The following is a 25,915-nucleotide window of genomic DNA, read 5'->3' as shown; positions in this document are numbered from 1 at the left end:
CCATCAAATTCTGGCTTTGTTTAAATTTGTAATATTTTGTTCTTCACAGATTTTTTTGAACTAACTTCAAAAATTTTAAATAGTGCATTAAAATATTATTCATCTTGATCACTGAGCCTTTCAGTCCCCCCTCCTATTTTGCATCTGAGGTGAATGCCTTATCGGCTCACCCTGGTCCCAATCTTGGTTTTAAAACACATGTGTAAATAAATAACTTTAAAAATTAAATAACTCTTCAATAAATGATCAGATAGTAATGTATACTAAGTTGAGAAACGGGTTGTGTGATAGGAAGTGATTGGGTGGGAAACTTGATAGTCAGGGAAGATTAAGGAGATGACATTTAAGTTCATACCTGAATGCCATGAACAAACCAGCTATGGGACAGTTTGGAGACGAGCCTGTGAAAAAGACTCAGAGTAGGCTTTTTCAAAATACCACAAAATACCACGTGCGGGCACGCACGTACAGTGCGATTGAAACTTCGTGGTCCATGCGCAGAAGTCAGTATTTTGTGGAAGAGCCACACTCAAGGGGCCAAAGAGCCGCATGTGGCTCACGAGCCGCCCACTGGACTAGGGTGATGGTAGTGAAGATGGAGAAAGGGGGACAGGTTCTAGCATTCAGTGTTACTTTAGAAATAGAGTTGACGGGATTTGATGTATTAATATGAAGAAAAGGAGAGGAACCAGGAGGGATTTCAGGTGGCTTAACTTGAGCAACTTTGTGGATGGTGGTGCTATGTACCAAAATGGAAAAGACTGGGGGATGCACAGGTGAGGAGGTGAGTATGCAAATTTTCCATTTTGGGCATGTTTGGTTTGAGATGCCTATTGGATACAACTGATATAAGAAGGAAGGGAGGAAGGACAGGGCTGCAGATGGAGATTTGGGCATCATCCATGCCTTGAGATAATTTACAGCATGGTGATGGATAGAAGAATCCAGGCAGAGAGCACAGGTGGAGATGAGAGGGTGGCTGGAGATGTCACCTTGGGAGCAGCTGTTGAAACAGGAGTGGAGACAAAGGAGGAGTGGAAGTATGGTGTCTTTGCAGTCAAGAGTAGAACGTGTCTTAAGAATGGGGCAAGGAGCTGCCGCTTTATGAATGAAGAAACTGAGGCTCAGAACTGTTAACCATCTCATCCAAGATCAACACCAGTGGAGTCAGACCTTTGACCCAGAGTCTGTGAAACGATTTGCTACAGGGAGGAGTACGCTTTGCAAGAATTTATTCAGCGCTCCTCCAAACCGTAAAAACCTCCTCCAAACCGTAAAAACCAACATTGCACTCAAAAGAGCCCCTGACTTAACGCTTTCTTTCTCGATACCACTTCCACTTTAAAGAGAAAAACGGGAAAGCCTGGGCTGGTCCGGAGAAGGCATCCTGGCCTCTCGCTTTCCTGGCGGGGAGGGAAGGACCGCCCCTTTTCCGCAGCCCAGCCCGGCGCGGCCCACTGCGGCTGCGCGGCCGGCGCGGGGCGGGGCCAGAGCGGCGAGCGGGGCCGAAACGCGGAAGGGGCTGCGGCAGGCCGAGGGCCGGCCGGGGGCGGGGCGGGCTGCGCGAGTGCGGGCGCGCGGGTGACAGGTGCGCGGGGCGAGGGCAGCGGCGGCGGTCTGAGACCTGAGGGAGGCGACGCGGCGGCGGCGGCGATGCTGGAGACCTTGCGGGAGCGGCTGCTGAGCGTGCAGCAGGATTTCACCTCCGGGTGGGTATTCGGCGGGGACGACGAGGGAGCGGGGGGCCTGGGCCGGCCCGAGGAGCCGGGTCTCCGCCCGGGACGCCGCCCTCCTCCCCTCCCGCACCCCAGTCCAGTCCTGTCCCTCGCCTCCCATCCCCGCTCCGCGGAGGAAAGTAACGAACTTTCCGGCTCGGTCCGGCGGCACAAAGTAACTTGGGTCCCAACGGGCTGGCTCGGACTCGCGCTCCGGGGGCCGGGATGGTCTGGGGATCCGCGGGCCCCCTCCCGGCGTCCGCGGGCCGGAGGAGGCCGTCATGTGAGAGGGCGCGCGTGGGACTGGTCCCGCGCCCACTCGGCGCTTCGGACTCGGCCGGGACACCGGCCGGCCTCGGTGCCTACACCCCACCTGGCGGGGCACCGCCGCCCCTTCCCAGGTCCCCAGGTCCCCAGGTCGCCGGCGGGCCCCGCAGCTTTCCCTGGCCCGGCGGGCTGCGTCCGGTTTCAGTTCGCGCCATAGCAACTGGCGAGGCTTGCTGCCTCTTCCCCTTTTACTTTCCCTCCCTTTGCCCGGGTTTTAGCAAAGACATTCTTGGGCAAGAGAAACAGCAGAACTGCAGCAACACTGTTAATGCCTTCTGGTTAAGAGCAGCAGCCAGGCGCTTCCCACACTTGGCTTAGAATCACCTGGACACCTTTAACCATCCTGACGCCTGGGTCGCAGCTCAGGCCAATTAAATGAGCCGGGAGTGGAATTTTAAATACCCCCAGCGGATTCCAGTGTGTGGCAAAGTCTGGGAATCACAGGTTCTCATCTCTGTCACTTAAGCATATCTCTGCAAATCACTCAATTGCCACAGTTTCCAGGATGCGCTACACCTGGGATAAAGGATTGTTATGAGGATGAATGGATTAACATGTAAAACGTATGTCACTGTTGTTACTCCGTCACTATCGTTATTAGTGCTTAATTCATTTTAATTTTTCCATTGCTTTAGAAAGCTTGTCACCTTTATAAAGGATCTGTCACCTGTAGCTCACAAATCCTTTGGAAAATGCTCTGAATAACCAGGGCATCTTGAAAATGCTGTTTTAAATTTCTGACGAGAAAGATGTGAGCTAAAATTTTATCTCATTAGACAAAAATGTTTAATATATTATTTGCCTTTTGTGTGCTTAGTAGCAACCTGGCAAATAGTTGAGCACTTACCACCTATAAAGCCTTTTTGGTATTTTTGGTGTAACAATATTTATTACAGATGCCATAGGAGTCATTCATTGATGGTGTGCTTGTATGTTTGCATCCCTCTACCCCCTCCCCCCCCCTTTAAATTTAAATAGTAACTTCTTTTCAGAGTGTAAATTACTGAGAATTTTTGGTGTGATGCTGGAATGCTCTACTTGTAATATGAGCATGGTGCACACCTGTTATCGTCACTTCAGGGAATTCCTTGGTGGAATAACAGTCTTCTGATAGTTGCTGTAACTCTCCTGGTGGTGTGGTTACCTCAGGACCCATTTATACACCTGACCTTTGCTTAAGAAAGTTAAAACTTACCTAGGAGTATGGACTCTGGACCACAGTCACCCGGGGGGAGCTGAGTAACCTGACTTGAGGGAGAGACTTGTGGGGATCTGACTAGAACCTCATGGAAACTGGCTTCTTGAAAGATGCCAGAGAGGGGGACCAGTTTGGGATTAGACAGCCTAAGAGGCCTTTCATTCCATTTAGGCCCTTTGTTGGCTTTCTCCTTATACAGGTCACTCTCAGCTGACAAACTACTGGACTGCCAGTGTGTGCCCGTTACCTGGCAGAGAAATAACTCATCTCCACGTGATAGCTCTCTTCCAGGTGACTGGAAACTCTAAACTCTGATGTTCACTTTTGTCAGGTCCTCCAATTCCTGTGCAGTTCTTACCAAGAAAAACCCCACTTACTTTATTTTAGTAAACTCTTACATATTTAGCTTGAGATTAACCTATTTTACACAATTGAATATTTTGCCTTGCTGAGAAAAGATGTAATTAAACACAGCACATGTGTATATTGCATGAAGGCACTGAGCGATTCAAAGATGAAAGTGACATGGCTCTCTCACTTCCCCAATTTTCAAATTGGACCTGGCATTCCTTTAGACCACTTGGTGTTAATGCCCACAGAAGCCAGAGCAGCTCAAATAATTGGCAACTAACTTCAAGGGTTCACGTTGCCCCAGGGAAGCAATCAGTACAATTGGAAGGCTTTTTCCGAGCTGCTTCAGTGTGGCCTCACAGTCATCGAGAGCAGCATCCTCATCCCGGTGCTCATTTTCAATTTCTGAAAATTTATGTAACTGGAGCTTAAATGTAGGAAAATTAACTTTTCTTTTTTGAGTAAAATAAGATTCTTTATTTTCGCATATCTGATGAATGCCATGAATTTCTACCTTCCATTTAAACTTAGAATGAAACTAAAGATCATCAGTTAAGGGCAGTGTAGCGATTGCTGGTGGGCTGCGGGAGACTGTAGGTTGTCCATGGATTGTGGCCTTTCTGGTAAATTTTTATTCATAATATTATGTCAAAATTGAGACAAACCTAGTGTTATGTCCCTCTCTGACGTAAGTGGGTGGCTAGGTGGCCTAAAAGGCTTGAGGGGATTGGTTCTAGACCTCACTCTTCCCTTCACTTGAGTCCTGTTTGGATTTAACTCACTCAGAACTGAGAGTCTTTTGGAGAGTTCACATAGAACAGCGATGGCGAACCTTTTGAGCTCGGCGTGTCAGCATTTTGAAAAACCCTAACTTAACTCTGGTGCCGTGTCACATATAGAAATTTTTTGATATTTGCAACCATAGTAAAACAAAGATGTATATTTTTTGATATTTATTTTACATATTCAAATGCCATTTGACAAAGAAAAATCAACCAAAAAAATGAGATCGCATGTCACCTCTGACACGCGTGTCATAGGTTCACCATCACTGACATAGAACATCTGCTTTTTCGGGAATGGCTTGAGTTCTGAGGGAAACTTACATATACCGAAGTGCACACTTTACACCACCCTGGTCTTCTTTTTTCTTCAGTATTAAACTTTTTATTTTAATTAAATATCAGAATAAATTTGATTAAAAGTTTGCAATTAACAGTTAAATATTTAGGAACAACTAAATGAACTAAATTAATGTTTTTCTTTATTAGTTGTGCAAACACTATGAATATTTAAAAGTATTGGTTGATGCTAGAATAATGTCAGTTGCCTAATAAATGTAAAAGATGAATGAACAGGATCTTAAACAGAGTATACTTAGCTGTGGGTAATCTTCCCCACACACAAAATCTTCCTGGACAGTAATGAGTTCATCCACTGATTGGCAGATGGGCTGTTCATTTCTTTTTTTAAATATATTTTTATTGATTTCAGAGAGAAAGGGAGAGGGAGAGAAAGATAGAGACATCAATGATGAGAGAGAATTATTGATTGGCTGCCTCCTGCATGCCCCACACTGGGGATTGAGGCTGCAACCTGGGCATGTGCCCTGACTGGCAACTGAACCGTGACCTCCTGATTCATTGGCCGACGCTCAACCACTGAGCCTTGCCAGCGGGGTTGTCCAGCAACCCTAAAAAAGGTTAGCTTTCCACCACACCAACAAAGACCCTAGAGGACACAAGTGCTCACTCCCAGTTTGGAATCCACTCTGGGGAATAAGGTAAAAAGGCACTGACTCAGCTGGGCCAGCCTGGCCGTAGTCCCTCTAGCAGTGTCCACACTGAGCATTGCATCACTTGTAGACGGTGGTCATTAGCTGATCTGCAGAACGGCTCTGAAGCTGCATGAAATAGACACGAGGATTTTCACATTTGGGACATGGCTCTGCTGTAGAGTCAACGTTCCCCCAGGCAGCTGCTCCACCAAGCATATCATCTACTTCTTTCAGCTTTGGATACCTCCTATCTGTTACCTTGCTGGTGGTGGTGTGCACAGAGGGGCAGGTGTTGCAGGCAAAATGGTGGCAGCGCTCTCCCTCCTCCTCTGCAAGACAGCAGACTCTGCACCCCCAGGGTCCTGCAGCCCACTCTGGTCTTTGAGTTTACCTTTGGAGTGGTTATGACCAAAGACCTCAGGATTGACATATTCAGGCATGAAAACCCCTTCAGGGAACTGAAAATCAGATTTACTTAATTGTTTACAGCTGCCTGTAACCAGCAGGCATTTCCTGTTTGTAATGCTCTAAGTTCTGTGCATAGGGATAGAAAATGTGTTACTACTAGTCCACCAAGACCGTGGTGTTTGCCCCTCAAAGCCACCTCTGCTCAGTATACTCATTCTTTCTTCTCCCCTCCTACAGTATCAAAACCTGCTCAAAGGAGAGGATCTATTCATCTCAGTGTGTTTAAATGATGAGGTTTTGCCTGAAATGTTACCTTTTCAGGACTATTCATCTTTTTAATAAGCAGAAAGTATCTTAATATTCAACGTCATCTAATAGGTGCTTACTGATTTGCTACCATGTGCCAGACACTAGGGTAGGCTCTCAAACTGTACTTTTCCATGGAAACATTTTCCATTTATTTTTAAAAAATGAATTAAGAGGTCACATGCTCAGTTTTGCATAGCCTTTGCTAAGCAGTGCCTACACACACACACACACACACACACACACACACACACATCCTATATAGTAAAGAGCTAATATGCTAATTAGACCAGACAGCAGAATGACTGTTTGGATGACTTTCCGGACGAAGCCAGGGCTGCGAGGACCAGCTGAGGCTGCGAGGGGCTGTGAAGGATGAGCCCCTTGCATGAATTTCATGCATCGGGCCCTAACTGGTTTGGCTCAGTGGATAGAGCATCAGGGTCCCTGGTTCAATTCTGGTCAAGGACACATGCTGGGGTGTGGGTTCGATTCCCAGTAGGGGGCATGCAGGAGGCAGCCAATCAATGGTTATCTCTCATCATTGATGTTTCTCTCACTCTCTCTCCCTCTCCCCTCCTCTCTGAAATCAATAAAAATAAATAAAATCCTATATAATAAAAGCCTAATATGTAAATCGACTGAACAGCAGAACGACCGGTGGAACAACCAGTCACTATGATGCGCACTGACTGCCAGGGGGCAGACGCTCAATGCAGAAGCTGTCCACAGGCTCTAGGCCAGCCAAGGCAGGTGCCAGCAGGGGCCCCCCAATTGCCCCGCTGGTTGCCCCACAGATTGGCCCCGATCACTGGCCAGGCCTAGGGACCCTACCCGTGCACGAATTTTGTGCATGAGGCTCCTAGTAAAATAAGATTAAAAAATAAAGTTTTTGTGGAAGGGAGCACAGCATGAGCCTTATCTGCATTTCTGGAAGGATAATTTAGGAGGCAGTGTGATAGGAGGACTAGATGTGGGGAACAGGAAGGTTATTTATGAGACTGTCATTATGAGCCAGGTGAGAGAGGGTAAAAAGCAGTGCTGATAGAAATTTAAAGGAAGGAATGAACATGACAGGCTCTGATCAAATTTGTAAATAGTGAGATGTAGTAAGTAAAAAAGGTTAAGAAATTGAGGATGCTAATTTTGGAATATCTTAAATAAATGATGTCATTTACCAACATAAAAGAGTGTAAGAATAGTTTTAAGAGAGAAGGGGCAATTGACAGTGAATTTGTTTTGAGGTAACTTAACAGCTTGACATCCAAAAGTCAGTTGGATATTTAAGTAACTCAGGAGAGAGGTCAGAACTCAAAAAATGTATTTGGGATTAATTAGGGTATAGTCTAAATTCTCTCCCGTTCCTGAGTCTGCAGCTTTTGTGTGAATCTCTCAGGGCTCAGAGCTTATGAGGTAGTATGTACATTTAAGTGTGATTGATGCTTTTGTGTTTCTCTGACTTGTTAAAAAAACACAACTGAACATTAATGGAAAATATAGTAGATTGAATTTGTATTCAGAAATAGAATTTAAAGTCAGGATAATAAAGACATGAATAATTAAAGGAATTGAACCTAAATGGCAAAATATGCTAATAAATATATTTTGTGGTGTTTTACAGCAATCATCCTCATCTCTTATAATAGCTGATGAGGTTAGGTGAGTAGGAAATTGAGGTGCAAAAAAGAGAATGCCACTGAGGTCACCCCATGCCATTGAATCAGCTAGAGAAAGCACATTTTCTGTTCACCAATCATTGTAGTGCTCAATGTGTCGTTCTGTTTAATCTACTACTTTTTGAATTTTTGTTTAAGCAGTTTTGCTAATCACCTCCATTTCTTAGTAAGATGCCTCCATGTTAGTATTTTTTACAAAGCTTGAAGAAATAAATGTGCTGGTGTCAAATTAAGGTTGTCTTTGGAACAATCTATAAATAAATTATTGAAGCGCTATGATGAATTTGAGGTTTTAGTGCTTTGAACTCAAAAGAGTGCATTAGTTGCTTCTGGTAGAAAATAATTGTCAGGTGGCTCACTTAAGTCTGTATATTAATGTGCCCACACAGCAGCACTTGTGTCTTCCTGGGGTATATGGGATTAGGAAGGTTAGGAACAGTGGAGAAGCCTTTTATAGGAACTGGTGCATGGGGGGGCGGGGACCTCCACTTTATTTCACCTTGGCCCAATAATGTAATAGTTTCTTACCTTTCTTGATGGTGATGCTTTTTATTTGAATTGGCTCTGTAGTTTACAGAATGCTGCCTAAGTCATATTTGGAAGTTTATTTAATTATTGTGGCAAAACATTATAATCAGTTGAATACTACTATTTTATGTTTGAGGAAACTGGAGTATTACACCTAGATTAGTATTTCCTTCTCAGCATGCCATGACATTGTGTTGTATTAAATTGACTTTATTCGTGGGTTGTTTCCAGCACAGGATTACTGTGAGAAACTTAAGTAGAGTTATCTCAAAATAAAAATAGTAAGCTATTTCAGTTGAATTCTGGCTCTCAAATGTATTTCAGAAAGTAACTTTTTGCTTTTTCTGTTGCTTGATATATATTTTTCAACATAAATGAGAATCATTTTAACCTTTTATTTTTTTCTCTCCTGAACTTTATTGTTTCCCACTTCCTTCTAGCTACTTTGTTTTCTCAAACAGTTTCTATTCTGAATTTTGGCACATTGATGGTTGATATGGAACAGATTTGATGAGAAAAGATGAATATCTAAAAAACTTCTTGTTAAAAATTTTTTTTACAAAGTTTCAAACATGCACAAAAATAGAATAACACAGTGAACCCCATATGTTCATTGGATAGATTCTAGAATTATCAACTATTGCCACATTTGCTTTGTCTCTCTCCTTATTTGTAAAGTAAATCTCGAACTTGTCTATTATATCTCTCATGCATCAGTTATAATAAAGAGCTAATATGCAAATGGTCATCACACCCTCACACCATAATGGCTCAGACACTCAACACTGGGGAGAGAGGAATGGGGACCAGCCAGGCACAAATGAGCTCATGAGAGAGTAATGGGAATCAGCCAGGCTGTGGCTCAGGAGAGAGACAAGCTGCCTGCCCCACGGTTCTGGGCGCCAGTGGCTGCACTTGCATCTGTGGCCTGGGAGAGGGACAAGCCGCATGCCCCACGGTCCTGGGAGCCAACGGCTGTGCCTGCACCTGCGGCCTAGGAGAGGGACAAGCTGCACACCCCTTGGTCCCAGGCGCCTGAGGCTGCGGCCGGCCCGGGCAAAGTCGGCCCAGGTCCTGGATGCTTGCGACTGGCCAGAGGGAGGGAAGCCCAGGTCCTGGGTGCCTGCAACTGGCCAGAGGAGGGAATCCTGGGTCCTGGGTGTGGGGCAAGGCAGAGGCGGTTGGGGGCAATCAGGCCAGTAAGGGAGCAGTTAAGGGTGATCAGGCCGGTAGGGGAGCAGTTAGGGGTGATCAGGCAGGCAGGCAGAGGGATTAGGGGTGATCAGGCTGGCAGGCAGGCAGTTAGGAGCCAGCGGTCCCAGATTGTGAGAGGCAGTTAGACCTCCCCCGAGGGGTCCTGGATTGGAGAGGGTGCAGGCCGGGCTGAGTGACCCCCCTGCCTTGCACGAATTTCATGCACTGGGCCTCTAGTATTATATAAATGCAATGCCAGTATCATACCTAACAAAATGAACACTAATTCTTTGGTATTATCAATTGTACAGTCCATAATCTGATTTCCTGGTTTTTAGAAATGCCTTTTTACAGTTGATTTGTTCAAATCCTGATCAGATAAGTTCCACACATTACATTTGGTTGAAGACCAGTTCTTAAAGCAGATGGTTGTTAAGGAGCCACATGGAGAAACTCTCGTTGATCCCTTCAACAATTTTATTTTCAACTCCCTGTAACATCTCCTCTTTCTCTGTTATTCCCAACTAATCTTTTTTCTTTATTTGAGGGAAGGTAGTAGGGAAATCCCAAAGTTGATATATTACAAATGAGGCATTAAGTTTATTTTACTTTTAAAGTGATCTTGATTGAATCCTAACATTACATAGTAATTCAAAGTTCTGCACTTTTAAAGATATTTGAAGTATTAACATGACTGGGATTAATGGTTAACATTATGCAATAAATTGACTAACCAATAATGCAATATAAGCATTTTATAAAAGTGCAAGTGAAGAAAAGCTGTGACATTCAATACGAATTACTTTTGTTACCAAGCAAGGGAACCTGGCCCTTGTGGGTCTGGCTGGGGCCAGCCAGTAGTGTGTGTGTTCTTGACTTCATGAAGGAAAAATTTCGTAACATGAGTCCAGGTAACTATGAGGGAATGTTATTAAAGATGGGGACAGTAAAACAAGAAAGGGCTTAGCAACAGGAGAGCCTAGGCTAAGCCACCCTAGTTCTCTGGGAAGTCAGAGAAAAGTGGGCCTTGGAATCAGGTTCAGGGCTTAGCCTGGGACAAGGGGCCACGTACCTTGGTTGCGGGCACATCTCCAATGGGGAGTGTGTAGGAGGCAGCTGATCAATGTTTCTCTCTCATCGATGTTTCTAACTCTCTATCCCTCTCCCTTTCTCTCTGTAAAAAATCAATAAAATATATTTAAAAAAATAAATAAAGGAATAAAAAGAAATAAATACAACTTCCTAGACTCATCTGGAGAGATATATACAAATTAGTTTGTAGTAAAGAGATTATTGAGTCTTTTTAACATTGTAGATAAATCAGTCTCATTGATATTTTAATTTTTTGAAAAAGAACATAGAATAATATAAATATCTTTGTATGAAATTGACATTCCAATTCGTTAAAGTTGTTTGATCAGAAGTTTCCATCTGATGTTTAGCCAGGCATTATTGACAAAAAAGATGGGATCCTGTGTCAGGGTTTGCATGTACAGTTGTGCGGGTTATACACTGCGCAGCACAGGGTGGGGCATTTGTACATGGGTCAGTTTGTATATTAGGACAGTCTGGCAGGTGACAGTAAAGTATCTTGAGGAAGGAGCACTAATTTCTATTTTTACAAAGGCTGTGTAACAGCTTGCAGTGGTACCGTGGCCTATGTTTCAGACTCTATTTAGAAATGAATATTTGTTGAAGTACGGTAATCAAGAAGAGCATGTACAGCCTAGCTATCATGGTTCAGTGGCTAAGCATCGACATATGAACCAGAAGGTCATGGTTCGATTCCCGGTCAAGGCTTGATCCCCAGTGTGGTAATTGCAGGAGGCAGCCGATCGATGATTCTCTCTCATCATTCATGTTTCTACCTTTCCCTCTCCCTTCCTCCCTGAAATCAATAAAAAAATATATTTTTTAAAAGAGCATGTATAACAATGCTATCTCATATGAGATTATATCATAATTTAGCATTTGCTTTTTGGCAACCTCAATAATATAGTACAGAGTCCACAGCCAAAAAAAAAAAAAAAGCTAACAGTGGGCCAGTGAAGTGAAATAAATTATACAAAGTTTATGAACTTTATATTTTATATATAGAAAAGCCTATTTCACTTTATATATCCATCTCTGGCCCAATATCTGTTTTCCAGTCCAATAATTTAAAAAAGCAAGTAGAAAGGTGAGAAGCTGTTTAGTTAAGTAGCTCACAGAAGCAGTAAGTGGTGGAGATGGAAAAACAAATTTAGAAAAAATAGACACAGGATCCCAAACAAACTAAAAAACTAGTGTGGATTGGTATCAAGCTAGTAAATGAAGAGGCAACCCTAGCTTGGAAACATGAGGAGAGTACTGTTTTGCCACAAAATGCAGTCAGTGGTAGTCATAGTAATGACCTGGAGTTTATCAGAAAACGTTAAATAGAATATACCATACCCTCTTTAATGCAAGAGTTTTGTAATATATTTTGGAAAGCTTTATTTTAAATCTAGAGGCCTAGTGCATGCTGGGGTCCCTCGGCGTGGCCTGTGGGGATGGGGCCAAAACCCGCAGTCCAACGCTGCCTGCTGCTCCTGCCTGCCACTCCTGCTCATCCCAGCCCCACTGTGCCTGCCACTGCTGCCACTTGGTAGGCTCACTGCTGCTCCACTGAGGTCCCCAAGCACCTGTCCTAGGGTGATACCGGCACGCCCATGACCTAGAAGCGGCCATAGGCTCACTCCCAGTTAGTCCCAATGCCGGTCCCGATCCAGTCTGGTCCAGATGGGGGAGGAGTGCCCAGAGGGAGTGTCTGCAGGAGAGGCTAACGCTGCAGTAGCTGCGCTCACTAGCTGTGAGCCCTGTGTCTGGTGCCCATTGGTCAGCTGAGCAGCGCTCCTGCTGTGGGAGCACACTGACCACCAGGGGGTAGCTCCTGCATTGAGTGCCTGTCCTCTGGTGGTCAGTGCACATCATAGCAACCGGTTGAATGGTCAAATGGTCAAACGATTGCTTAGGCTTATCTATAATAATAAAAGCATAATATGCTAATTAGACCAGACAGCCAAACGACATTCCGGATGAAGCTGTGGTGGCGGGGCTGAGGCAGAGGCGGTTAGGGGCAATCAGGCAGGCAGGCGAGCAGTTAGGGGAGATCAGGTAGGCAGGCAGAGTGGTTAGGGACAATCAGGCAGGCAGGCAGGTGAGCAGTTAGGAGCCAGTGGTCCCGGATTGCGAGAGGGATGTTAAACTGGCAGTTGGACATCCCCTGAGCGGTCCCAGATTGCAAGAGGGTGTAGGCTGGGCTGAAGGAACCCCCTCATGCACAAATTTTATGCACCGGGCCTCTAGTATAGACAGTCCTTGGGTTATGTCGGACTCGACTTACGTCGTTTTGTGGTTACGTTGCCATCTCCCATTTATTTATATAAAAAAATGTTCCATCATTTCGACGTATGCACATATGTGCTTTGTGTTTTTTATTATTTATTTACCACAAGTAAAGGTCAGGAATTGTTATTTTTCTCTCATTTTTTTTTTTTTTTTTTTTTTACTGTTTCACTTCATTACTGCTGTGTATGTGCGCCATGTGAGTGATGTAGGAGGTGGGTTCTGACTTACGGTGAAAATCGCACTATGTTGTGCCTTAGGAACGGGTCTCTGACGTAACCTGAGGACCTACTGTATATATAAATGATCTTTATGGTCGAAAGTATTGTTGAAAGCATTTCCCTATGGAACCCCTCCACCCTGCACATGACACCCCCCTCCTTACCACACTATTATCTGTGTCTGGGGGTTATGCATACATGTATATAAGTTTTTTGGTTAATCTCTGCCCACCCACCCCCAAATTTCACCAAATGTTAGTACTTAAAGAGATTTGAAGGTTTACTAAATAAAATGTGCTGCTTAGTTCTCTTTGTTAAACCTACCAAGTTCACGTAAGTTGACCTCTTTTTCTAATGATGCCAGGTAAATGAGGTTTCTCTAGTTCGATCACACATAGGAGTTGTTCCTAAAAAGAGTATTTGGGACAAGGAAACATAAAAATGTTTGCTACAAATTTTCTATTTGTAGTTTCTCACATATAGTAAAGACTATATGTTTGGACTATATACCACATATAATATTTACTACAGATTTTTCATTTGTGATATATAATATATAGTAAACACTATGCTTTTACAAATATTTTTTCTTGCTAAAAAAATTGGCTTCTCTGATCCAAAATATGAACAACTGTGAAATTTACCATTGAAAAATTTTCTTGAGTTCTAAGAATATTTTATTTTTGTTTAATTATAGGTTGAAGACTTTAAGTGACAAGTCAAGAGAAGCTAAAGTAAAAAGCAAACCAAGGTAAGCTTGTGCTAAGATTTGACTTACTGTAACCTAAATTTCATCCAACTTTTGGTTATAGTCACAATTGTATAATTACTTTAATGGGTTTTATATCTATTAAGTGCATCTGACTACAAAACAACTTATTGATTCTTTTTAAATTTTGTAACACTGGAAAAATTTTTTATAAAATTGTAAAATGACTGAAAAAATGGTTAAGTGTAATTGTTTTATTCTGACAATCAATGGCTATTTTTTATTAATCAATTTATTTGCATACTAACAGCAAATTAAAAGTCCTGCATTATTAAGAAGCAAATTAATAATGGAACAGTAACTGGCAAGCAAGCATCTTTAGCTCTGTTAACACTGGTGTCACTTTTTAATAAAGTAAAGCACGTGGCCAAATGTCACTTCCAACCTAGAGATGATGAGCTTTAAAAAAATTATTTTGCACTACATTAAAGTGTTTATTATTATGTGCTGAAACTAATTTACTAGTATAGGGCCAAGTGATTGTTGATAGTATATAACAGTGTATTCACTTTGAAATAAAGCAATATATTTCTCTAAAAGTTTAGGTAAGTTGTCATTAGTGATTTTAAAATATTTCATGTTACAATTGACAATGTCAAAATTCTTATATGTGACTTTTTTTTAAATTGGCCTAAATCAGAAACAGTTTTAATAAAATAAGTGTTTCTTTTGGCAGGACTTTTTCATATTTGCCAAAGTACTCTGCTGGATTGGAATTACTTAGCAGGTAAGTGTTTTCATTTAAATAAGAAGATTGTACTTCTGACTATTTTATTGTCTAAAATATTTTATAATTTTGTAGATAAAAACTTTAATCATAATGAAATTTTATATGAACACTAGAGGCCCAGTGCACGAAATTCATGCACAAGGTTTCCCTCAGCCCACCCTGCACCCTCTCCAATCCGGGACCCCCCGGCCCCCGGGATTAGGCCTAAACCAGCAGTCGGACATCCCTCTCACAATCTGGGACCGCTGGCTCCTAACTGCTCACCTGCCTGCCTTCCTGATCACCCTTAACTGCCCCCCCGCCAGCCTGATCACCCCTAACTGCCTCTGCCTGCTGGCCTGGTTGCCCCTAACTGCCCCCCTCGAGCCGGCCTGGTCGCCCCCAACCGCCCCCCCTAACCCTCCGCCGGCCTGGTTGCCCCACGCAGCCTGCTGTTCAGTCATTTGGTCATCCCTCACTAACCCCCCTGCCAGCCTTGTTGTCCCACGCAGCCTGCTATTCTATTGTCCGTCCGGTTGTTTCAGTTGTGACAGCCCCTGGCTTTTTATATATTAGGATAGTGATTGGGAATTATTTACTTATTCCTTTCTCAGAGGGGCTTTTACTTTTCACTGGTTAATATAAAGGCAATTAAGACTTTGAGCAGATTGATCAAATTATATTTACTAGTCAATATTTTATGTGTATTTATATGCTTATGGTTTCTTTGTCACAAGAAAGTTGATACTGAATTTGAGTTTTCAATCATTTTCTTACTTTGATTTTTACTTTTATATTATTTCTTCATGGTTTTATAGATATGGTTTTCTTAGCTATGACATCAAAAGCATAAGTTACAAAAGAAAAAATAGTAAAATTGGACTTAAGAAAAATTAAAAACTTCACTTCAAAGAACATGATCAAGAAAGGCAAAGAAATAACAATCTACAGAATGGGAGAAAATATTTGCAAATCATATACCTAATGAAGGACTTGTATTTAGAGTACATAAGTAAGTTTTATAGCTCAAAAATAGAAAGACAACCCAATGAAGAAATAGCCAAAGGATCTAAATAGACATGTCCCTAAAGAAGATATACAGATGGCCAATAAGCACACAAAAAGGTACTCAACGTCATTAGTCATTAAGAAAATGCAAATCAAAACCACAATGAAATAATATTTCACACCCACTATAATAAGACAGATAAGAACAAGTATTGTTGAGGATGTGGAAAAATTAGAAACTATTTGTATTGCTGGTGGGAATGTAAAATGGTACAGCTACTGCGGAAAACAGTTTGGTAGTTTCTCAAAAAGTTAAGCGTAAATTTACCATGTGACCCAGCAATTTCACACCAAGAGAACTAAAAACATATGTCAACATAAAGAAAATGTACACAAATGTGAAGAGCAGTATTATTCATAAAGCGGTATTATTTATGATAGCCAAAAGTAGAAGAGTACAAATATTCATCACCTGAATAGATAAACAAAATGTGGCATATTCATACAATAGAATATTATTTAATCACAACAAGGACTGTGGATGAAACTTAAAAATATATTAAGTTAAAAAAACCAATACGAAAGCCCGCATATGGTATGAAATGTCCAGAAGAGATGAATCCATAGAGACAGAAAAAAACATGTGGTTGCCGAGGTTTAGTGAGAGAGAGGAATGAAATGACTGCAAATGTGTACATTTTCTGGGGGGATGAAAATTTTCTGAAATTAGGTAGTCATGATAGTTGCCCAACTTTGTGAAATACTAAAAACTACTGAATCATACACTTTAAGAGGGTGAATTATTTCAATAAAACTGTTAAATATGGTTTTATATGTTGTATGTTGTTATATGTAGTTCTGTAGTTAAAAATGTGTCATCTGACAGATACATGGTTAAGTTGTGTGCAGTAGAAAGTATGGTTTTTCCTTTCCTTATCTGCATTTATTTATTTTATATATATACTAGAGGCCCAGTGCACAAAAATTTGTGCATTCGGGGGGGGGGGTACCTCAGCCCGGCCTGTGCCCTCTCCCAGTCTGGGACCCCTCGGGAGATAACGACCTGCTGGCTTAGGCCTGCTCCCGGGTGGCAGAGGGCAGGCCCAATCCCTAGGTGCAGCCCCTGGTCGGGCTCAGAGCAGGGCCAATTGGGGAGTTGGGGCGCCGCCCCCTGTCATGCACAGAGCAGGGCGGATTGGAAGGTTGCAATGCCACCCTCAGTCACGCTCAGGGTAGGGCCGATTGGCGGGTTGGGGCACCGCCCCCTGTCACACTCAAGGCAGGGTCGATGGGGAGGTTGCGGCGCCACCCCCTGTCACGCACAGAGCAGGGCCAATCACGGGGTTGGGGCGCTGCCCCCTGTCACGCACCCAGCAGGGCCCATTAGGGGGGTTGGGGCTCCGTACCCTGTCATGCACAGAGCAGGGTCGATCAGGGGGTTGGGGAGCTCCCTCCTGTCACACACAGAGCAGGGCCCATCAGGGGGTTGGGGAGCTCCCCCCTGTCACGCACAGAGCAGGGCCCATCAGGGGGTTGAGGAGCTCCCCCCTGTCACTCACAGAGTAGGGCCGATAGGGGAGTTGGGGCACCGTCCCCTGTCACACACAGAGCAGGGCGGATCAGCGGGTTGGGGCGCCGCCCTCTATCACCCACAGAGCAGGGCCAATCAGGGGGTTGGGGCGCCGCCACTCTCACACTCAGGGCAGGGCCGATAGGGAGGTTATGGCTCTACCATGTCACACACAGAGCAGAGCCCGTGGGGGTTGGGGGGGTTGGGGTGCCGCACCCTGTCACACACAGAGCAGGGCCGATCAGGGGGTTTGGGTGCTGCCCCCTGTCATGCTGATCCCGGTGCCGGGAGGCCTCGTAGCTCCGCTGATCCTGGTGCTGGGAGGCATATTACCCTTTTACTATATAGAATAGAGGCCTGGTGCACGGGTGGGGGCCGGCTGGTTTGCTCTGAAGGGTGTCCTGGATCAGGGTGGAGGTCCCCACTGGGGTGCCTGGCCAATCTGGGTGAGGGGCTGAGGGCTGTTTTCAGGCTGGGGGTGACTGAAGCTCCCAACCGCTCCTTTTTTCCTTTTTTTTTTTTTTTTTTTTATTCTGGGCCAGCTTTAGCTTGAGGCTTGGCTCCAGCTCTTAGGCCTCCGCTGCTGAAGTAGGTTTCTGGCCTTTGCTTACAATGTTGCGATCCTACTGCCTGAAGTCCAGCGGTATTTGTTACATAGTTTCTTAAACTGCAGGTTCAGAGGCCTGAAGCCGCAGGTGGGGAACGTTGGTTTCCTCTGTCACTGAGGCAAGCAAGCCTCATGTTAGTTTCAAGCTGCCTGGCTGCCGGCCGCCATCTTGGCTGTCAGTTAATTTGCATATCTCGCCTATTAGCCAATGGGAAGGGTAGCGGTCGTATGCCAATTACCATGTTTCTCTTTTATTAGTGTAGATATATATATATTATTGTTTAAAGTATTACATATGTCTCCTTTTTCTCCAATTGACCCCTCTTACTTCCGCCCCCCCAGGACAAGCCCCCAGCACCCCAGTGTCCCTGTCCATTGGTTATGCTAATATACATGCATACAAGGCCTTTGGTTGATCTCTTACCCCCCTCCCTCCCCTGCCTTCTCCCTGAGGTGGACAGTCAGTTCAGTGTTTCTTTGTCACTGGATCTATTTTTGTTCATCAGTTTATGTTGTTCATTATATTCCACATATGAGTGAGATCATGTGATATTTATCTTTCTCCGACTGGCTTATTTCGCTTAGTATAGTGCTCTCCAGGTCCATTCATGCTGTTGCAAATGGTAAAAGTTCCTTCTTTTTTACAGCAGCGTAGTATTCCATTGTGTAGATGTACTACAGTTTTTTAATCCACTCATCTGCTGATGGGCACTTAAGCTGTGCTGCTATGAACATAGGGGTGCATATGTCCTTTCTGACTGGTGTTTCTGATTTCTTGGGATATATTCCCAAAAGTGGGATTACTGGATCGAATGGGAGTTCCATTTTTAACTTTTTGAGGAAACTCCATACTGTTTTCCACAGTGGCTGCACTAGTCTGCATTCCCACTAGTAGTGCAGGAGGATTCCTTTTTCTCCACGTCCTCTCCAGCACTTGTCATTTGTTGATTTGTTGATGATAGCCATTCTGACAAGTGTGAGATGGTACCTCATGGTCGTTTTGTTTTGCATCTCTTGGATGATTAGTGACTTTGAGCATGTTTTCATATGTCTCTTGGCCTTCTGTATGTCCTTTTTCGAAAAGTGTCTATTTAGGTCCTTTGCCCATTTTTTTTTTAATTGGATTGTTTATCTTCTTTTTGTTAAATTGTATGAGTTCCCTGTAATTTTGGAGATTAAACCCTTATCTGAGATAGCATTGGCAAATATGTTCTCCCATGCAGTGGACTTTCTTATTGTTTTGTTGATGGTTTCTTTTGCTGTGCAGAAGCTTTTTATTTTGATGTAGTCCCATTTGTTTATTTTCTCCTTAGTTTCCATTGCCCTAGGACCTGTATCTGTAAAGATATTGCTACAACATATGCCTGATATTTTGCTGCCTATCAAGTCTTCTAAGATTTTTATGGTTTCCCATCTTATATTTAAATCCTTTAACCATTTTGAGTTTATTTTGTGTATGGTGTAAGTTGGTGATCTAGTTTCATTTTTTTACATGTATCTGACCAATTTTCCCAACACCATTTATTGAAGAGACTGTCTGGACTCCATTGTATGTTCTTGCCTCCTTTGTCAAATATTAATTGAGCAAAATGGCTTGGGTCAATTTCTGGGTTCTCTGTTCTGTTCCATTGGCCTATATGTCTGTTCTTGTGCCAGTACCGGGCAGTTTTGAGAACCGTGGCTTTGTAATATAGCTTGATAGCTGGTATTGTGATCCCTCCAACTTTCTTCTTCTTTCTCAGGATTGCTGTGGCTATTCGAGGTCTTTTTTTATTCCAGATGAATTTTTGGAGAGTTTGTTTTAGGTCTGTGAAATATGCCGTTGGTATTTTAATGGGGATTGCATTGAATTTATAAATTGCTTTGGATAGTATGGACATTTTAATGATTCTACCAGTCCATAAACACAGTATGTTCTTCCATTTGTTTATGTCTTCCTCTGTCTTTTTTTTTTTTTTTTTCAATGTCCTGTAGTTTTCTGAGTACAGGTCTTTTACCTCCTTAGTTAAGTTTATTCCTAGATATCTTAATTTTTTTGGTACAATGATAAATGGGATTGTTTTTTCAGTTTCTTTTTCTGTGAGTTTATTATTGGTGTATAATTCTTGCCTGCATTTATAATGACACAGTCATGTACACCTACATTTTGCTTTATCTTTTTTCATTTGTTTGTTTGTTTGTTAATCCTCACCTGAGGATATTTTTCCATTGATTTTCAGGGAGAGAGGAACCAAGAGGGAAAGAAAGAAACATCAATGTGAGAGAAACACATCAATTGGTTGCCTCCTGCATGGCCCCAACTGACCAGGGCCTGGGCCAGGAAGGAGCCTACAACCAAGGTACCTGCCCTTGACAGGAATCAAACCTGGAACCTTTTGGTCCACAGGCTTATCTCTATCCATTAAGCAAAACTGGCTAGGACTCTTTTCTCATTTTTACTGGGTTTCTTTTTATGGTTGCTAAATTTAGGGATTTTCCTTTTCTTCTCTGAAATGAAGGTGCTCAATTTGATATTAATTTCCTGCTTGGTTTTGTTGAGTGAAGAACATATGTGAACCTGAAAGAAGGTATAGTAAAATCTAGTCAGAGGTATACTGTTTACTATTTACATTTTATCTTTATTTTTTAAATTTAATGATTTAGTTGAAAGAACTTTATTGAAATATTTATTTTGGAGGTTTAGACTTTTGTGTGTGGTAGTTATTTTTAGGGTGGAGTACATTTTCGGACTTAATATGAAAAATTTACAATTATAGGAAGATGTCTATAATGTTTCATTCATTGCACTGAAAGTCTTTTCTCTTTAGAACTAATACTTAAGTAGAGGAAAAGCCATTTTTAAAAAGCAGATATCTAAATAATAGTTTTTAAATTTTTAAAAATTTGTGATAAAATACATATAACATAAAATTTATCTTAACCACTTTTAAAATATATATATATTTTTTATTGATTTCAGAAAGGAAGGGAGAGGGAGAGAGGAATAGAAACATCAGTGGTAAGAGAGAATCATGGGTTGGCTGCCTCCTGCATGCCCCCTACTGGAGATCAAGCCTACAACCCGGGCATGTGTCCTGACTGGGAATCAAACCCTGACCTTCTGGTTCATAGATTGACGCTCAACCACTAACCTACACCATCCAGGCCTAACCATTTTTAAGTGTACAATTCAGTCGTGTTAAGTACTTTCACACTGCTGTGCATCCAATCCCCAAAACTTTTCATCCTGCAAAACTGAAAATCTGCCTATTAAACAATAACTCCTCATTGTCTCCTTCCAGTTGCCTCTGATAGTTGTCATTCTATTTTCTATGACTTTGATTAATACTCTAAGTTCCTCATATAAATGAACTTGTACAATATTTGTCTTTTTGTGATTGGCTTATTTCACTTAGCATAATGTTATCAAGATCTGTCCATGTTGTAGGGCTTATGTCAGAATTTTCTTCCTTTTCAAGGCTGAATAATACTTAATTGGAAGTGTAGTCATGTGCTGCATAACGATGTTTCAGTCAATGACTGACAGCATATGTAGTGGTCTCTTAAGATTATGATGGAGTTGAATTTCTTGTAAGAAATGGAAGGATATGTGGTTCGGGAGGAATTTTTTTTTTTTTTTTTACTTGGACAGGAGCAGTATCTGTGGGGCTTGGCAATAGATTTCCTCTCATTCACAACACCTCGATTTGAAATGCATAGATTATATCCCAATCAGTCAGCCTCTGACCTGTTTCAGCACAGAGGACCCTGTTCCCCCAGTGCTACATATTCAGAGGGTGCTACAGCCCTCCCACTTCTAGTGTGATAGTCTTCAGAGGACATTGTTGTAAATACTTCGTTGAGGACCTAAGATCTTGTACAAGGACCCAGGTCCACAGAAGCTACCTTAACAAATAGAGGTAGACCTTGTTTTATTGTGCTTCACTTTATTGTACTTCACGAATGTTGCATTTTTTTGCAAATTGAAGGCAAAGCCCTCCATTGGAGAAAAGATTATAACTGGCTTTATTGCGATGGTCTGAGGTATGCCAATATTGAGTACCACTGCCACTTTAGTAAAGCTTTCTGTGGTAGTGTTCCTGTACTTTGGAACTGTTTTCAGGCTGTAATGCTGTAAAGCAAATATAAGTTTAATTTCTTCTATCAGTTCAATGCCAGAGAGCAAGCACTTTTTGTGCCAGATAGGGTCAATGGTAACAAAAACAAGTTTCCAAGTTCAAAATATTGAGTCCTTGGTTTTATGCCCTCTCCATTTAAATACCCCCTTTTCCTTTTTCTTTTTTTTTATGAATACCACATAGTCCCTTAATCTGACCACTGCTCCTACATGCAATAGCCAAAACCACATTGCCATGACAATCCCCTATGTTCCTTTATCTCTCCGCCTTGATTTCTTATTCCTATTGACCTCAGGCCACCTTTCACTCCCTCCTGACAGTCACTATTGTGGTGATCTGTGCTTTAAACCCAGGCAGTTTCCCCTCGATATTTCCAATCAGTCCAGCCTACATCTCTGATCATGGAGCAGCATTGACAGCTTTGATGTTCTATTTCTGACTCTTTTAGAAAGAAGCAGGAGGAGGGCTTTGGGGACAATGTTTATAAAGTCTATCTATAGTAATGCACAGCAATGCCCCAGACCTTCACTTTCACTCACTGACTCACCCAGAGCAACTTCCAGTCCTGCAAGCTCCATACATTTTTATTTTTATACCATATTTTTAATGTACTTTTTCTACATTTAGATCTGTTGAGATACACAAATACCACTGTGTTATGGTTGTCTATAGTATTTAGTACAGTAGCATGCTGTACCAGATTTGTGTAGTGTAGGAGCAATAGGCTATATTACATAGCCTAGGTGTGTAGTGGGCTTAACATCTAGATTTGTGTCAGTGCACTCTCTCATGTTTGTACAACAAAATCACCCAACAACGCATTTCTCAGAATATATCCCCATTGTTAAGTGATTTGTGACTGTGCATCATGTTTTGCCTTTGCGTTCATCCACTAACGAACATTTGGGTTGCTTCCACCTTTTGGCTATTGTAAATAATGCTGCTATGAACATGGGCACACAGATATCTCTGCTAGACCTGCTTTTAGTTTTGGGGGTACATACTAGAAGTGAAGTTGCTGTATCATATGGTAATTCTATTTTTAATTTTGTGAAGAACCATTACACTGTTTAACATAGCAGCTGCACTATTTTACATTCCCATCAACAGTGCATAGCAGTTCCCTTTTCTCTACATCCTCACCAAAACTTATTTTGGGGAAGTTTTTATTTGTTTGTTTGCTTGTTTTGTAGATATTGTAATTAGTGTGAATGGTGAGAGTGGACATCCGAGTCTTGCTCTTGATCTGAGAAGAAAAGCTTTCGACCTTTCACCATTGAATAGGATGTTAGCTATGGGCTTATCTTGTATGGCCATTGTATTGTGATACATTCTTTCTGTACCTAATTTGTTAAGAGTTTTTATTATGAACAGATGTTGAATTTTGTCAAATGTTGTTTTTTGTGTCTGTTGAGATGATAATATGATTTTTCCCCCATTCATTTCATTAATGTGATGTATCACACTGATTATGGATATTGAACCATGCTTGCATCATATATATAAATCCCACTTGATGATGGAGAATGACCCTTTTGATGTGCTGCTGAGTTTGGTTTGCTAAGATTTTATTGAGAATTTTTACATCTATATTCATCAGGGATATTGGCCTATAATTTTCTTTTCTGATAGTGTCCTTTTTTGCCTTTGGTATCAGGGTAATGCTGGCTTTGTAAAATTAGTTTGAGTGTTCCTCCTTTTCGATACTTTTTGGAACAGAGTGAAAAGGACTTACATTAATTCTGTTTTAAATGTTTGGTAAAATTCACCAATGAAGCCATCTGTTCCTGGACTTTTCTTGATTGAGACATTTTGATTACTGATTCAACCTCCTTACTAGTAATTAGTCTGTTTAGTCTTTCTATTTATTCTTGACTGAGTCTTGATAATTTGTATGGTTCTAAGATTTTTTTCCATTTTTTCTAGGTTGTCCAGTTTGTTGGCACGTAGTTGTTCATACTAGCCTCTTATGATTCTTTGTATTTCTGGGGTGTTAGTTGAAATATCTCCTTTTTCATTTATAATTTTGTTGATTTTAGTCCTCTCTTTTTTTCCTTGGTGAATCAAGTGAAAGGTGTCAATTTTATCTTTTCAAAGAACCAACTAATAGTTTGGATAATTTTTTCTGTTTTTTTTTTTAATTTGTTTTATTTCTGCTCTGATCTTTATTATTTCCTTCCTTCTATTAGCTTCAGCTCAGTTTGTTCTTTTTTGGGGGGGGTCTTTCTTCTCAATGTGAGTGTTTATTGCTATGAATTTCCCTCTTAGAACTGCTTTTGCTGCATATGTTTTGGTATGTTATGTCCTCATTTTTTGTCTCAAGGTAAATGTTTTGTCTTTTAATTTCTTTTTGATGCATCATTGTTCAGGAGGTAGGTTTTTTATTACTGATCCATTCTCCTTACTAATTATGGGTCTGTTCATATTTTCTGTTTCTTTGGGATTCAGTCTTGGTAGGTTTTGCATTTCTAGAAATTCATTTCATCTAGGTCATCTAATTTTTTGACATACAATTATCAATAGTACTCCCTTATCCTTTTTATTTCTGTAGAATTGATAATTGTCTCCCTTTTGTTTCTAATTTTATTTGAGTCTTCTATTTAATAAGTCTATCTAAAGGTTTAAATTTGTTCGTCTTTTTGAAGAACCAAATTTTTGTTTCATCGACTTTCTGTCTTATCTTTTAATTAGTTATTTATTTAAATTACTATAAACTCATGGATGTTTGTTTAATTCTTTGAATTAATAGCCCAGTACTACCATTATGTATTGTGTTGCTCAAATTCCCCCAGATTTGACCATTGGAAGCCCCTTCAAGTTGACTTCTGTATCCTTATTACATATCCCCATTATGTTTTGAGCTTTTCTTTTCAGACACCATAGGATGTTCTAGGCTCATCTTTAAATAGTATTTTTAAATGTTTTAAAATATTAAAATTTTGAATTAATTTTTGCATTTTGAATATTTTTTTTTGCTTTTCTTAGGTATGAAGATACATGGGCTGCACTTCACAGAAGAGCCAAGGAATGTGCGAGTGCTGGAGAGGTAAAGAATTATTGGTTATGCCCTGACTGGTTTGGCTCAGTGGATAGAGTGTCGGCCTGCGGACTGAAGGGTCCCAGGTTCGATTCCAGTCAAGGGCATACCTTGGTTGCGGGCACATCCCCAGTAGGAGGTGTGCAGGAGGCAGCTGATCGATGTTTCTCTCTCATCGATGTTTCTAACTCTCTATCCCTTTCCCTTCCTCTTTGTAAAAAATCAATAAATATATAGACAAAAAAGAATTATTGGTTAATCTTGTACTTGTGGGATGTGCTAGTTTTTTGTTTTGTTTTTTTTTAAATATATATTTTATTGATTTTTAACAGAGAGGAAGGGAGAGAGATAGAGAGTTAGAAACATCGATGAGAGAGAAACATCGATCAGCCGCCTCCTGCACATCTCCCACTGGGGATGTGCCCGCAACCCAGGTACATGCCCTTGACCGGAATCGAACCCGGGACCCCTCAGTCCGCAGGCCGACGCTCTATCCACTGAGCCAAACCGATTTCGGCGGGATGTGCTAGTTTTTAAGAAATTAAATTTATATTAAAATGTTTTTCAGGATATCTGAAATTGAATTTAGCAATTATGAAACTCGATATAAAGCACATTTTCATAATATCTCAGTCAGGTAGTTTAATTAGGCATAGAGAGTTTGACTTTTATTCTTAAGTCACAAGTAAATTCTTGTTTCATCGAGGTATTTGAGTCTAATGTCTTTGCATATGTAAATTACAGTGTGTAATTTCTTTTTACCCACTATTTAAGAATTTCTTATTATTTGGACAAAAGCTTAACTTTGCTCAAGCTACCTAAAATCACTAATTTGTTTAGCAAATAAATATAAAATTTCAGGGGTGTCAGCCTTAATTCACTTAGAAGATCAAACTATTCTCTAGCACTATGTATAGAGTATATAATGAATATATGTGACTTATAATTAAAATTATTTGGTGCATGTACATAGAGCTTTAGCCAAGATCAAATAATCTGTGCTATTAATGCCAATCAAACTTACTTCTTT

The 25,915-nt window shown here is 41.4% G+C and overlaps 1 protein-coding gene across 3 annotated transcripts in view; it reads left to right on the top strand.

Annotated features, from left to right (window-relative positions):
* Positions 1-1,545: 1,545 nt before the first annotated feature.
* Positions 1,546-25,915, top strand: part of DTNBP1 (dystrobrevin binding protein 1) — a 148,745-nt gene continuing 124,375 nt past the window's right edge. Inside the window, exons 1-4 of one of the 3 annotated variants that reach the window (XM_081087720.1) lie at positions 1,547-1,709; positions 13,765-13,818; positions 14,513-14,563; positions 24,834-24,894. In XM_081087720.1, coding sequence (XP_080943846.1) covers positions 1,654-1,709; positions 13,765-13,818; positions 14,513-14,563; positions 24,834-24,894 — 222 coding nt within the window. In that variant the 5' untranslated portion in view covers positions 1,547-1,653. Of the gene's footprint in view, positions 1,710-13,764; positions 13,819-14,512; positions 14,564-24,833; positions 24,895-25,915 lie in introns of all 3 variants that reach the window. The other 2 variants (XM_081087722.1, XM_081087721.1) reach the window with 2 other exon arrangements.

Source organism: Myotis nattereri (genome assembly GCF_964212035.1).
Source record: "Myotis nattereri genome assembly, chromosome: 3".
NCBI lineage: Eukaryota > Metazoa > Chordata > Mammalia > Chiroptera > Vespertilionidae > Myotis > Myotis nattereri.
The sequence above is the reverse complement of the archived record's forward strand: the minus strand, read 5'-3'. Positions and strand labels throughout refer to the sequence as shown.